At 40.1% G+C, this 15,596-nt stretch overlaps 1 protein-coding gene across 1 annotated transcript in view; it reads right to left on the reverse strand.

Annotated features, from left to right (window-relative positions):
• The window catches only part of NDST4 (N-deacetylase/N-sulfotransferase (heparan glucosaminyl) 4), an 84,791-nt gene that overhangs the window by 26,746 nt on the left and 42,449 nt on the right, over positions 1–15,596 (reverse strand). The window contains exons 4-5 of the mRNA XM_009701072.1: positions 12,592–12,777; positions 10,852–10,980 (exon numbers count right to left, since the gene is read on the reverse strand). Coding sequence (XP_009699374.1) covers positions 10,852–10,980; positions 12,592–12,777 — 315 coding nt within the window. The remainder of the gene's footprint in view (positions 1–10,851; positions 10,981–12,591; positions 12,778–15,596) is intronic.

The following is a 15,596-nucleotide window of genomic DNA, read 5'->3' on the forward strand; positions in this document are numbered from 1 at the left end:
TGTGGTGGGGAGGTTGCTTGCTTTCTTTTTCCTGCTCCTGAAATATGCTGAGATGCTCTATTCACAGGGCCCTTAATAGAACTGCATTATGAATTACTTTTGGATTGCAGCATATTTCGTACAATACCCAAGGTTATTTTTTATTCTTTCTACAGCTATGCTCAGAGAAACAAAGCAAATAAAAGGAAAAATATTATTAACGCTCAAGATGTTTCATAACAACACTTCCAAATCTCTTGTGGCAGGTATAAATTAACCCCTCTATGCATTTACTTTTAATATTCTGAAGCAATAACATGTGATTTTCATCTGTTTTTGTGATGAGTGAGAGCAGGAAAGAAGAACAGAGTGTTCGAAGTATGGCACATGCGGGACATGCAGAATCTAAATCTAACAGACTGGAAATGAACAATAACCCTTTAGTTACGGTGAGAGTTTAAAAATGTAAATGCATTTGTGGCATTCAAAATTATAAGAGTCCCATGACACTTACAAAGAATTTGCCTATCTCTGCAACGTGTGATCACGCCTTGTTCAAAGTTCGAATAATAATAATGTACCTTATTATGGACTGTCTGTAGCTTCTGCTGAGTAGAGTTCAAAGTTACCTTTCAATCACAAGTCTGATTTCCCTCTCGACAACCAAATTCCTGCAAAAGAAGCTAATCTTCCTGAAATTCATATGCCACGTTTCATCTCAGGTTAAAGCTTCTTAGGGATGTTTGACTGAAGTAGGAAGAAGAGTTTAAAAAAGTGTTTGACTTTTCCCTTTTTCTGCTACGTTTCTTTTTTTAACTTTAAAAATGGCTTGAGCTGCCAGTTGCAAATATGCCTTATTTTGTTGGGTTTGTGGACAAAAAACATTTTTTGCAGGGTATGCATGTGTCTCTAGATACTATGGGATGATGTAGATATAACTCCAGAGTAAAGAGATTTACCTATATATAAAAACTAAATTGAGGAATGGCCTGTGCAAGTTCTTTATTGTGGAACTATGGAAAGGAGACGGTGGGAGACTGAATTAAAACACCCTGTGAGAAGAAGGGGAAAGGAAGAGTTAGCCCAGCAAAGTTCATATGAGTAACAAGGAGGAAAAGGAATGAAGAATAAAAAAAAAAGCAGCATCCTGTGAATTAAGACACTGGATAGAAGTAACAATCTGATCCCTGGCAGAGATCTTCAATTTAAAAAAAGAAGTATCCCATGAATTAAGACGCTGGATAGAAGTACCAATCTGATCCCTGGCAGAGATCTTCAATTTATCCACCTCTCTAGGGATATCTGACCACCTTGGTAGAGGCTCCAAAAAAAAATCTCAATTCACTGTGTTCAGCCATGACCAGGAGAGAGATGGGGATGTCTTGAGATGGTGAGGGTCTCGTATTAGGCTTCACTTTCTGCAAGTTTTTCCACTGTATGAATGTGACCAAAGATTGAGTCATACTTCGCAATAAATTTTTGTCCTTGCATACACAGCAAGGTCTACAACTACTTTGGTTTCAGTGTTAACTTGACACTGTCTCTCAGAAGCGGTTGGTGGCTGCAGACCTGAAATGGGGCTAGAGCTGAGCAGAAAATAGGAAGGCTGCTGCAGGAAAGAGGATGGCAGTATTACGGGTTATCCATTTGCTTTTCAAGGTGAACAGATAATGAGAAAAGCATGCACCAGACTGGCAAGTAAATCCAATTAACTGACTGCTCAACTGAGCAAGTGGGTCTTGCTGGTTCTTCTCAAAGCCCGATGCACTTATTTTTGCTTTAATGTTTGAGGTGCCTTTTGTGCTGTCACTTGCTGGCTTAATAAAAAGCTCTCTGGTTTAAAGATATATTTTTTAGGAGAAATTACTCTCTCGCTCTTGTTTGTAGGGGTGATAATATTTAGGGCTGTATTTATTAGCTTATCTTGGCTGTTAAACGTTTATGACTGTTCTTTATCGTCTGTGAAGCAGGGGAGTAAAGGAGACAAACTAGAAAACAGATACTGGAAGACCTTGTGGATGTTGAAGATGTGATATATGGAACAATTTGTAAAAGCATGCTTTAAATATGTCAGAACATTTCTCAGGAGACTGAATGAAGGGCAACGGTCAGAGAACATGGACTGAACCCACTTAGTTTTGAGCCTGACACTTGGATGTGGAAAATCCTCCTTAAATTTGAACTCCAACAGGGTTCCCTAACTTTTCTTATGAAAAACCTGCTCGTTGCTGCTGAAAGTGTTTCGGTTTGGGAACTGTATACTATGAATGTTTTTTAATTATAGACTTTCATGGTTTACTTTTTGAAGCAAAGCAAGCAAGCGATTTGCTCTGTTCATCCCAATTGCCTGCTCCACCTCATGCTCTGTGTTCGCTAATGCTCGCAGATGATGTGACCGTGAGTGTGCCTTAGAAAATATGTTGCTCTGACTGGCACGTCACAGCTTTCGTACCAAAGCTCTCTTTCAAAAGAAAGAAGGTAACTTAATGCAGGTTGATTTTTAATGGCAGTTAACTTGTTGTTCTCTATTGGGTATATCGAAGACAGAAGTGCATGTACAGTTGGGTAACATTTGATGGGAAGATATTTTAAAGAAAAGACAAAGAATATAGCAGAACACCGGTGAAGTGAACCAAGAGGAAGGGGGATTTTACAAATATATTCTGGGAATGGATAAAGTTATTCTAAAGGACAATTAAGTAAATAAAGAGAAGTAGAATTGAAAAAAAATGCTGGAAATGACTGAAATGTTGAACTCCTTGAAAAGCCATAGATTTTTTTTTATAGTTATATAACCCAATGAAGCAAACATTTAAAAAAAATCTTTGAAAGAATCTCAAAGCACTGCAGAAAGGTTGTAAAGAATTGGCAAGGCTTAGGAAGAGAGAAAAGGAAATGATGCTGTTCGAAATGGTTTGAAAAGTAAATAAATTTTGAAAAGTCTGAAGTTGACTTTGCTGCTTCTGTTGAGGCAGTGGAATGCTGTACACCTGCAGAAAATCTAAATATTTTTTCACAAGGGATTGGGTTGCTACAAAGCTGGCCAGAGCCAGAGAATTTTCTATCGCACTTATGTAGCTGGGTAGCGTTATATTCAGATTAAGGACATGGTATTCTTGTCTGATGCTCTTTGGCATTAAATTCCTGGCTTTGAAGATATGTTTTGAGTAGCAATGTACTTTCCTGAGTAGTAATGTACTTTCCTGTTTTAAGATCTAACTACAATTAATAGGCGTATGTGCTCTAGCAGCATAGTGGTAAGAATCTTAGTCTTGTGAAAAGTTTTATTTTACTATCAAAATTAGATTAGGCACAAAAGCAATTTTGTAAAACTTTTTTTTACATTTTTGATTGAAGTTTTAGATGAGTTTTTTTTTCCCTCTTCCCTTGCTTATTTCTACTGATTTTGGTGGTTTTGCTGCTTTATTTCCACCACTGACATGGGACTGCTGATGGTATGACTTTTAGGAGTTTTGTCCTAATTAAGGTTTAGTGAATAACTGATTTTTTTATGTTCTTTGTCAAACCACAAAGAGAATAACATCGATGATGATAGTAACATAACACTGATTGAACATCTAGCTTTGGTCTGGCAAGGAAGAAAAAATATTTCAGTCAAATGTTTCATTGCTTTTCTTGTATCAAGTAGTAAAGGAAAACTCCAAGAGCCACAGTAACGTCTCGTTTTCTGTCCCAAACTGTTATGTGTATTTCTTATTTGTAAATACATCTGAATCTCCTTGTTACTGTTTTGAGCCTCCAAATGAACGAAACCCTTCAGAGAGGAGCCTTTTGAAAGAGTTGCACTATTTAGGTTTGTTTCAAACCCAGTCTGTTCAAGGAGACTTTTTCCACTAACTTTAATGAGCTTTGCTTTGAAGTGTTTATGCAGAAAATAAGTACCTCAAACTGTAGACTTGAGCAGCCTTCTGCATTAGCTGGATCCTAGAAAGGTCTGGCTGTGATTCTTGTAACCCTCATTAAAACTCAAAGGAAAGTTGGTTTGATTTCTGTCTGTCTTGGTGGAATTTATCCCTCCTCTGCATACTACTAAATCATCTCTGCTAGACATGACTCATCTTTAGCATTCATAAATTAGAAAGTGAAAATATCTCTCTAAGCCACAGAGTATTCAGTAGAAGCCATTAAAAAAAAAAAATCCATCTGAAGACCCCCTTGACAATCTCTCTGCAGACTATTTATCCTAATGCAATGTCACTTGGGCATTTTCTAATTTAACCATCTATGTGGTATTGCTTCATGGAAGTGCAAACATTTTTGGTATATGAGATGAATATTTATTTGTAATACATTTGCTGAAATTGCTAACTCCAACCTAAGTAATGGATAGGGGTTTCTGTAAACCACTTGCTTGTCAAGGCTCAGGAAGGGGAAAAAAGAGAATTTGGCAGTAGCCTTCACTGGTGGCATCCTTTAAAGTTCAGAAAGGCTAGAGGATATTCAGTTCTTGCCTTTTTTTTTTTAAGATTTAGTTGCAGATTCCTTACCTCATGCAAAAACTTCATTATCTCCCACCTGCACCCTGCCAAGGCCACTTTGTGAGCTTCTCACATGTGAAGTACATGGAATACATACTCATAGAAGAAATAGTGTTGCAGTCAAGGTACTGCAATGTCAATGTTTCTGCTCGCCATTGTCATTAAGAGTTGCAATCTGACCCTAAATTAGTTGTAAATAAATTCTTCCTATCTGACACATTACTCCTATTTAGCAAATTTGCTTCCCCACATTTAATTATTCTTGAAATGTGCTTCAGTAATCAAACTAATTGAAAAAATGTTTAATCAAAACTTGATTATTTAAATTGTGTTCCTACTTGCACTTGTTTGGGGGGATGGGATAAAAGATAATAAATAAATGTCATAACAGCCTAAGGAAACATGAACTTCTCTGTGCTATCTTTTATAGCCCATCTTCACTGCTGAAATCCTGTTAACAACACAACTACAAATCAAGTCACTGCTTTGTGCCTGGAAACTCTGGTCTACATCATCCAGGCGAGGCATTTTCCTGAACAAAGCAGGATCGTAGTGCAGATGCCATGCCCGTGCAATGAAAAGAACCATGATCTATTACTTGTTTTTTGACTCTACTGGGGGCCGTTTGAGTTAGATGTGATTGATCCGTGCCGTGGATTGATGCCAATGCGGAGAGAGCATTAGGTCGGTGGTTATAGGGTTGAAAAGCAGGCAGTAGTCCTCCTGGAAGTCGGCATTGATGCTGACTTTGGTTCTCCTGTGCTTGGGCTGCTATTCATGCTAAGGTTTATTCATCCACTTATTGTGAATCTGTGTCTCTTCAGAACAGCTTCTGTCACCACTTATTCACAGACTTTCAGGTTTCTGTTTCTTTGCCCCTGATATCTTAAGCTAGAAGGCCAGAAATAGCTGACTTTTAGTTTGTGTTTAGACAGCTAAATAGCTGCAATCCACAGCAAAAGGTGGCGGTGTGCTGATTTTAATCAAGGCACTGTGATTATTTCTAAAATTTGAAACAGTCTGAAAAAGTCTGTCTCGAAGTGTGTGTGGGAAACCTGTAATGAATCTATTGACCGGAGAGTAAAGTATGGCTTTTCACTTCTGGAAGCCTTGCCTCAAAATAGCTGTGGACATGAACTGAGCTATTCTCAGCTGTACTCTTGTCCTCCCTAACCAGTGACTATGTATGGTACTGATTGGTGTAAAGGGGCAGCTGTTGGACTAGTAGGATGAAGCAAGGAAGCTGGTGAATCAAGGAAGGAAGCTGGTGCTGGAAGGTGAAGGGAAAGAAGGGCCAAACCGTGCAGCACCTCTTTGCACTTTTTTTTTTTAGCTAGCATTGTTAGTCTGCTTCTTAACAAGCGATAGATTCACCCGCATGTCTCTTCAACAAGGCAAACTGAAAGTGAGAGAAGGTTTTTTGGTTTGGAAGGTGGGAAAGAAAGGCCAAACCGTGCAGCACCTCTTTGCACTTTTTTTTTTAGCTAGCATTGTTAGTCTGCTTCTTAACAAGCGATAGATTCACCCGCATGTCTCTTCAACAAGGCAAACTGAAAGTGAGAGAAGGTTTTTTGGTTTTAGTGCTCCAACAGCTTTGGCCATGTCCATGTGGTGGTAGGAGATGCCTTACAGCGCAGCACTTTGTGTATAGGTGGGGGTATGAGATGTAGAGTGTGCTGCTCCTCTGTATATACTCATGGAGTAAGTTCATGCCTATATTGCTCCCAGCACATAGCATTTCTGCGCATATGGCTCAAACCCAACAATTATTTTGTATGTCTGTTTAAGCATCTGAAATATTGCGAGACACAGATTACCTGTTACTTTAGAGGGATGTTTTTATGCATGATGCAGATAATATGCGTTGCACACTCAAGGACATAGAGAAAAAGAGTGGGAAGATGTAAGGATTGAAAACCTGCTGGGAATGGTGTTGGAGGTCTGCAGAGAGCCAAAGCCAATGCATCCTTGTCTGGACTGGCTTTTGGGAACAGTCCCTAAAATAAATCCTCCTCAAAACCCAGGTCCAGGGTTTTGATTTGGAGGAAACTAGGTAGCTGCCTCCAAAAGAGAAGCCAGGAGCAAAGAGACACTTGTGCAATGTGTGGGAGACCAGCCCTTACCATAGCTGCTTTGGGAAGATGCCATTGAACTGCACAGCTGACTTTATTTTTGGTTTAAAAAGTGTATTAGCAATTATTTATGGGTTGGTTTGTTTTTATAGGGAAAGTATCTAGATTTTCAAGCATCTAAAGCCCAAATGTTGTTATATATCACATCCAACTTGGAGTTGTTGCCCAACTACTGTTAGCTTTATCTACAGAAACATATCAATATGAAAACTGGCAAAGGGAACAAAAAAACCCCAAACCCACAGAAATGAGACAGACTGGCAACGACCACAAACAAACTTGCTCAGAAACTCTCTTCTAACTTCTAGCCTACTTGATGATCAAGAAGGCACCTCATAAAATGATAACAAAATGATCATCTGCTGTAGTTGCTGAAAGGGCTCTCCAAATCCAGATATTCCTATTTTTGTGGTTGCCCCTGTGATTTTTAAACCAGGCAGGGGTAACGAATGACACCGCACACCACAGGGTGGGTAACTACCTGCATAAGGAGATTTCTAACCCAGTCTTGGACTCTGGAATATGAACTTTTATGGTAATAACACACACAATTTGTACGTAACTTCAGTTGTCATGGTAGTCTGGCAGTGCTGTGAGAGTGCACTTGCATATGTTCTCTTTCCACAAGCAGAAACGGTTTTATACCATCTTCACTCTCCAGAGGAGTGCAGCGCCTGTGCAGAGGGGTTCCCCTTTTCCCCTTGCTGTGTGCACATAACTCACGCTAATGCTGGTGGCAATTGCGCACACCCGCTTGAGACCAGAGCCCGGTGAGCAGGGCACTTGTGCAACCATGCGGCAGTAGAATTAATAGGAGCTACTCTATTTTTGTGAATCTCCTCCACACCAGGAAAGAGTCTAGCTGTTTTTTTTAAAGAGTAAAAGCAAAACATTTTTAAACAATGTTAATAATGCAAAAATAAACAATGGTACGGCAATCCCTTTCCTGCAAAACTTGAAGTAGGACAACTGCAACGATCTGAAAAGCAGCCTAGATGCTAGGGGCAATGGTGAATTCTCGTTAGGCTTTTATTTTATGGATATGGTTTCTATCTATGGACTATGTTAGGCATCTCATTCAATACAACTCATCAACAACAATTTTAAATTATTGTTTTGAAAAAGCCTTTACATTCCAGACAGTTGTTCTTTTCCATAATCCATTTGGAGAGCATGCACTGCACTATACTGTACTGCTTGTGGTAAACCCCTGACCTGTGCTCTTGGTAAAGCCCTGAACTGCACAGGTTGCTATCCAGATATTAAGGAAGCTTATTAATGAGTGGAGGTGTGTGAAAAGCTTCTAGGATATAAGATGGGAAGTCTCTTGCTGCTATTCCAGTACGTACTGCTGCCAGATAGAACACATCACATTCAAAGCATTTTTTTTTATTCATTTGAATTTGTGATTGGCCAATGGAATAGGCACTCTATTGATCCTTTTCAGAAGATAGTATAGATTTTAGATACTAATCTGCAAACTCTTTCAAATTAACTACCAAAACACTACACCTTCTCTTACACGGAATATAAGAAAGGTCTTCCCACTTGTTCATTTTTGTGCTGTCCAGGCTTGGTATTTAAAAAAGAAGTGTATGAATATAGATGATTTTGTTTCCTACTCACACCAGTTTCCTTCTGAGATAAGGTCAGATTTTGCTTTTACTGTCGTCTGTCAGTGCATATTTCATAGGGCAGTGTACCAACCTGACTTGAATGGCGGTGGGGTTTTGTAGTATATCTTTCTTCAGCTCACACATGATTAAATTATATTTCTTCCTGTCTGAATAAGCACTTACATTGGAACAGATTCATACTTAACTCAGAGTTAGGCAAGTGCATGTCAGTATTTCACTTATGTCGCTCAGCTCAGTAAAATATCAATATTGATGAGGTAAAGAGAGAAAATCATAAAAGTGGGAGGGGGGAATCAAACATTAACAGTATAGAAAAGCTGTTGTTTTCAAATACCACTCAATAGTATATATTGCACTCTCAAGTTATTGAAACGTATCTTGGTCAAAACAATAACTTCATGTACTGAAGCAAATCAAAGAAAATCTTTTTTTCCCCACCCTTTTCTTTGGAAGACGGTCTTCTGACTCTCATGAACATCACAGATGCGTGGTTAAATCTGGAATGCTTTGCCCTCCATTACATATTACCTTCCTAGGAAAGGTCCTGTCTCTGCTGCATCACTCCTGAAACCTAAAAGACAGACGGTAGAACTGCTTCTCTCAAGTATTTTATCATGCTCAGCAGGGCACCAAGAGCACCCGTCTGTGCTGCAGGACCCATCTAGGGAGGGATTTGGCCCTTTCCTGGGGGAAGCAATTGGACCCGGGTGGGGGAAACCTCCTGCAGGGCTGGCACAAGCAGCCGGGGCTGTCAGAGATCCCAGAAAGATGCTCTGGCACCTCCAAGGTTGGTCCTAATTGGGAGCTGCCTGGAAAACCCAGGCTAATAAATTGTGGAGAGTGTAGTAAATGGTGGCATAGGCCTATCTGATTTCATTCAGAGTTCAATAATAGCCTTTAAAATAATTTTTAAACTAATTGAAGAGCTACCTTTCTCCATAGCCTCAGCCTGTCTTTGGAAAGAGCATTTGAACGCGACTGTTTGAAAGATCCAAAGGCTTGAAATTTCTAACAAGCAATGGTGAGCTTGTGCCTTCTTGCCTGTTTGTCAGTAAGAAAGGAAAACCTGAAATTAGGGAAAAGGCGAGTTGTAGGGGAGGAAGGCAGGGTGGCCTGGGCATGCTCACAGGCTTGGACATGGTGATTGACTGAGGAACTGGGGCTATTCTACGCATCTCTCGTGGAGTGAGAACATACTCCGCTACAGACTGCTGCATTGCCTAAATCTGAGGAAATCTCCAGATAAGTGAAAGATGGACAGGTATCGATCAAAGTATGACAAAGCTAAGGATAAATCCCAGCAGCATCCCAAGATAGCGATGAGCCAAGTTACACTTAAGGAAACTATGGGAAGAAAAGCCAGCCTGAGAGAACTGTGGGTAATGAATAGAGAGGATAGAGAACAGGGATATTTTTTATTCTCAAATTAGGTGTCGTGCATATGGAACAGAAAAATTTCTAATAGAAATGTCACATTCTTTAAGCCCAAAATTTTCACCTAATTACATAATACTGAAATCTATATTTAGGTATCTAAATAAAAGTGACCTGGATTTGACAGTTAGCTCCACGTGAAGTTTCTTTAACTCTGCAGAGAAGTCAATGCGTACTGCAATTTAAAACCACTGAAAATTAGGCCACCTGGCAAGACACAAGACATTTATCTTGTGAGCAGTATAGCTTGTCTGGGTGGAACAGGAAGAAGCGAGGACAATGGCAAAAAAATAATTGATACATGATTTTTTTTTTTTTTTCTGGTCACAGGCAAGAGAACTGTGACTTCAAAATATAGCATTTGCAGTCCCATAGCTTTCCTCCTTGATTCTTGGCCAGCCCAATTACATCTATGCACCACCTACATCGTGGTGGGGTGCGTGTGTGCACGTGCGTATTAGCGCAGCGCAGTTCAGACAGCTTTATTGAGAGACAAAATTGCGTGATAACTCTGCAAATCATCCTTAAAGTCTGTGGCACTTTTGAATAAACAACCTACATATGTATAAAGACACACACATATGGTTTATATGTGCATACATATGTAAATATCGTTAATGTAATGTTGACAGAGAAAAAGAAAGGCAGCACTGAGCAAAGCAAAAATGTTCATTGGAAGGCTATGTACTGCTTGGGGTATTTTTTAGCTCCACAAAACCTATTTTTAAGAGCCAGTAGTGGTGGGAATGATATCAGGCCTGAGCCCTGGGGTTTCCATTGAGCTATATCAGAAGTGCCTGAGAAGACAAGCGTATGGAAAAAAAGGAAAAGCAGAATAAGATCACACAGTTTTTTCTACCCTCCCTGCTTTCTTTCAGTCTCAGTTAGACAAGTCGGAGCACTCTTCTCTCACAGGGACCCAGCTTCAGGTTGGGAAACTGTATGGAGCTGAAATGAATGCATTTTCCAGTAACTCGTTGCATACAGTTATAATTAGAAATCAGCAGAAGACGTTTTGCTCCTTTTCTCTGAAACGGCTTGTTACTGAGCAAGTGGTCTTGATTTCCACCCCCCCCAAACAAAACCAAAGAAAACCGATGTCCTTCCCTCCCTCCCTTCCTCCTCCCTGTTAGTCAGTGTGTCCAAAAAACAGCAGAAGGTGGTACCTACAGGATTCAGGAGAACGGTGAGGAAGAGTTCACCTCCTCGGATACTTTTGTCCAGCTCCTGAGGACCCCCAGGATATTCCTTGTAAAAAATAGTATGAGTGAAAAGGCCACAGGTCTGTCGAGGGAGCACCTGAGAAGAAAATAACAGTGCTGTTGTGACGTTAACTACTTTCTGCAAACACCCTGGCACAGCCACCCGAACCCCTCCAGCAACTCAAAGAAACAAAACTGCACCCTTTCTGCCTCTCTGCTCTGGTGGCTTTGTTTAAGGGCTCCTTTGTGCCTTCTGTACTCGTGGTGAGCAAACGTGGTCCTGCAGATGTGATTTCCAGATGCCAGCTCTGAAAAGCTGCGACACACAGGCGCTGAGCTTTCATGCAAACCGTCTTATTCAGCTCATACACTCGAAATAAGTGTTTGTTTCCTGGCATTTGGAAGAGGAAGAAAACAAAAAGCCAAACCTCTCTTCCCTTAGCAAGGTTAGTTTATTAGCAGATAAGCAGTGCTTCCTGGCCATCTTTGCTATCGCAGGCAATTAATCTTACTGTTCTTGAGACATTGAACTGAATCAGTGTTCAGGTCTGCAGACCACGAAAGACCTGTTGCTTCATACTTTCTGCAGTCCTGAAAACCCACACTGAGCCCTTCGTTCCTGTTTGTGAAATACGTACGGGGCTGGTGGGATGCTTGCATGAGACCAGCCCAAGGTCAGCTCCCACCCCGTCAGAAACAAGCCAGCTAGCCGGTGTGGGAATACAAACTCATCTTGGAGAACTAGATGGTTCAGTTACACTATTAGCTAGGTACCGTCAAAGGGCTCTGGTAAAGACAGCGACGGTCAGGGCTTATGGGTATTGCCTAATCCATAGAGAGACACAATTCACTTTATTTAACAAAGAAAATCTACATTCAGCAGGGCATTTTGATACATATGTAAACGCACAACTGAATTTGAGGCTATTGCAACAGTAATAGGACTCTGTGCAGTAACTTCTTAGTTTTGATTAAGACATTCCTTTCTTGTTTAGGGGATCACAATTTTGACTTTATATGCATAGGCAATATTGAAGTCAGCTGGAACTTTAAAGCATCCTGAGACCTGCCCCGAAATATTTCTAATTCCACTTATGCATATTCAATTTTTGTGTTTCACCTATCTATAGGGTTGCAGCTAGCTGGTAAGACAGGCCAAATGATTGTATACGCTTTCCTGCCCTTCATGCAGTTGAAGTGTGCACATGAGGAAACTTCTCCTCTCATGAACGCATGGTCTGGAAGAGCTGGGCATGTGTCTGGCTCTGGGAGTTTCAGAAGCAAAGCTCGGAAGGAAACCTCAGCCTCAGAAGTGTCATACTTGCTAGAGGAGATTACTTACACTTGCTCACCTTCCCAGGTGGTGGATTTCTAATCTTTTCATGCATAAAGATGAACCAGAGCTTGAAACATAGGTCTTAGGCAGTTTAATGAATTTCAAAGTATGCATTTATAATTCGGTTGATAGTTGATGGGACTACAAGTACGTTTAGTCTTGGAGGATTATGTTTGCAGTTGCCTAAGTTTGTGTGACTTTTTTTTTTTTTTAAACTGGCTGCATAACAAATGCACTATTTTGGCATCCTTACAAATCCTTGATCACAGAGAATTTTAATGACTGCTGTAAAACTTGAAGCATTTGGTAAAAATAGCATACTTTCGAGTCACTTAAAGTACTATTGCTATGAAGCATGGAAATGCAGTGTACCATGATGCCATTGTGGATGAAGCCCCGTCTGTACCGTGCAGGCTTCAGGTGTGGGTATTCTTCTGTGCTGGTCACTCGGATGTGCCAGACCTTCTTCCAGGCCTCGTACAGCTGGATGTGAACCGGGTAGACCCCGGAGTGGTGTGGAGCCACTGCGTACCCCATGCCAGTCGGTATGCCATGCTCCTACGACACAGCAGAGGGAGGAATATATTTAGGAACAGAAAAAGCATGTAATTATTCAAAGCTTTTTCTTTTCCTGCAGACAGCAGCATTGGAGAAGCTGTTGGCCTTGGACAGACTTGTATCTCTTTGTACGGAGCACAAGCTAAAAATGGGGGAGAGATGAGGGGAACTGGAATTACAGTTTGATAACTGCAGAGTGATAAATAATCCTCTTGGACTATGTTGTGTTACTGTCACATGGAATAGAGTTGCCTGCCCGTTCATTACATATTGTATGTACTTTAATATGCAGCCTACCTGTTTGGTTCTTTTCAAAGGTAATCTGGTAAACTGATGCTGCTTATTTACTAAGCTATCAAACAGCATTAGAGCAGTAAACAGATGGAAAAATTGTTGCAGTGACATATGTGGGATTTTTTTCTTCCCTATTTCTGGAAGAAGAGCAAGATTCCTTCCTGATTTAAAAAATACATAAATATCCCCTATAGGTTCTGAATCTGCTTATATTTTTGAGAGAGTATTAAGGCAGTAGCAAAAAAAGCTGGACTTTGTCAGACATCTTTTCATTTAATAAATATTTATGTAGCTGCGTTTCTATGAGGAAATATGTGCATTTTCATGAATATAATATATAGGTTATCTTGAAAATATCTTTGGATGGCACAGTGAGGTAGTTAATGCGCAGGCAGAAGGAATTAAGAAAGAAGCTTAACTGTGAGCGCGCTGGGCATGTTTCCTTCACTCCTGATGCTCTCCTGCCTTTGTTCTGCTCCTCATCCCTCCTGCTCCTGACTTAGCGTGGGCTGTCAGAAAACCTCACCTGATGACGAGGCCTGATAACCACATCTGTAGACTGGGATATATTTAAAAGGGAGCAAATTATTTGAAATGTAAGCTATACATGTGAAAATGAGGTAATTAGTTTCATTGGTTTGAGTGACTATTCAGAAACACATCCGGTGTTTATCATCAGCTACCGGCAGAAAGAACGGCTGTGCTCTGCCTCTTCTCCTGCTGAGGCTCATTTCCAGCAAGTCCAGTAAAAATCCCTTTTCAACTCTCCCACAGCATCTCCAGGTTGCAGGGTGTCGAACCGTTGTGGTTCTCACCGGATCCCTTCCCGCGCCCCCGGTGTTTACTGAATTCACTTTACTCCTGATGCTGCAGGATACATCAGCTGCTTTCTGTTCATACAAAATTGATGTTCAGAGGGAAATGGCTACAATGTGAGATGATGATTTATTTTTTTTTTGTCCTTCCTCTTGCCCACATTATCCCAGAACTGTTGATTACGTTAATTCCAGGAACAGCAGGTTCTGCTGGGCATCTTCAAGTAATTTGCAAAGAAAGGCTTTTGGTTCTTTGACAAAAATTAAGTTAAATCCATGGGGAACACTTGTTCATACATCACATAATGCAACCACTTAAAATTATCCATTCCTTATTAGTGAAGATTTTAGGTTACTGGCTGATCTTGAAAAAAAGAAACTGAAACTCACTATTTCATAATTTACTGACAGCAAAATGTAATTTCTGCTTATTAATGTTGTTACCTACCTGAAAGGCATGAGTTGGTGTGAAACGAGGAATAGCTCTATCATGAGAAGTCTTACATTACTGGGGTTTTGCCATGAACATGTATAAAGGAAAAAGTTATACCTAAAGGTTTCCGAAAAATCTGACAATTTATTACTCTGCCTGAGTAGTCCATGATGCTCACGCTGTCAAATATACTGTGTTAACTTAAATATACCGTATTAACTTGAATCTACAAACGTCCACCAAACCTGCACTGCGGAGTATACGGACACATAAATGCAAGGCAAATGTGTCCTGAGCTAGATAATGAACACTGCTCTGAATGATACGTCCAAAAGTAGGTATCTGGATGAATACACGTAAAATCCTGTTTATCTACTATTTGCTGCTGGTATTGCCATAGCAACAGAATGGTGAAATGGCAATCTGCCATTCACAAATAAAATAAGGCAGGTTTTCATAAGTTCTCGATATAAAAAGCTAATTGGCCTCTGAATAAAATCTGCACACTACATAGTTTATCACACGAATACATGTCACTCACTCAGATACCCAACATGGCTTTAAGAAGAAACAACTAACAAATAATCAGATTCTCTACGGTCAGTTCCATGTTCAGTTTACCTGGGGAAATTAAATATTGTATGTCCTCTTTTAGTGATTTCTGTTGCTCTGTTTCCTCTTTTACTCTCATTTTGTTATTACATTTAGTTTGGGATTGAGAACTAATGTGTTAAAGGAGGAGTATATGTTTGAAACTAAGCTATTGGGCAAAATGGGAGATGTCTCTAGTGAGTACATTTTCTTGTATATTCTGAGAAATACAAGATTGTAGTAGGTTATTTTTACATTCAAGACTGTCATTTGTTTTTTTTTAATTTCAAAATTTGTTCAAAAATGTTGTGCCTGTGTTGGTCTAGTTTGGAAAACTTCTGGCCCTTTATGGCACTGAGAACGGCAGCATTATGTTCCTTTGCATGCTTAAGCTGAGAACCCAGAGCCATTAATTCTGAACAGGTTAAATTTGTATTCCTATTTCACTTGTGCATTAGGAGACTTTCAATTCGAATTCAAATGACAGTGTAAGCTGAACCTGCAGCAGTGGATGAGTTCAATATTAAAGGAGAATCACTGTTATAATCTGTGAGATAGGGGGAAGACAATTAAAACAGTTGTTGCATTTTTGGCAGAAAATTCCTCGAGTTGTCACTTGTTCCCATGCACTGGTTTGCATGATGGAGCGGTCTGGGAGCACGCAACTTGCCTTGTTTTAAGGGCTA

This window comes from Cariama cristata, unplaced genomic scaffold (assembly GCF_000690535.1).
Source record: "Cariama cristata isolate BGI_N322 unplaced genomic scaffold, ASM69053v1 scaffold4090, whole genome shotgun sequence".
Taxonomy (NCBI): domain Eukaryota; kingdom Metazoa; phylum Chordata; class Aves; order Cariamiformes; family Cariamidae; genus Cariama; species Cariama cristata.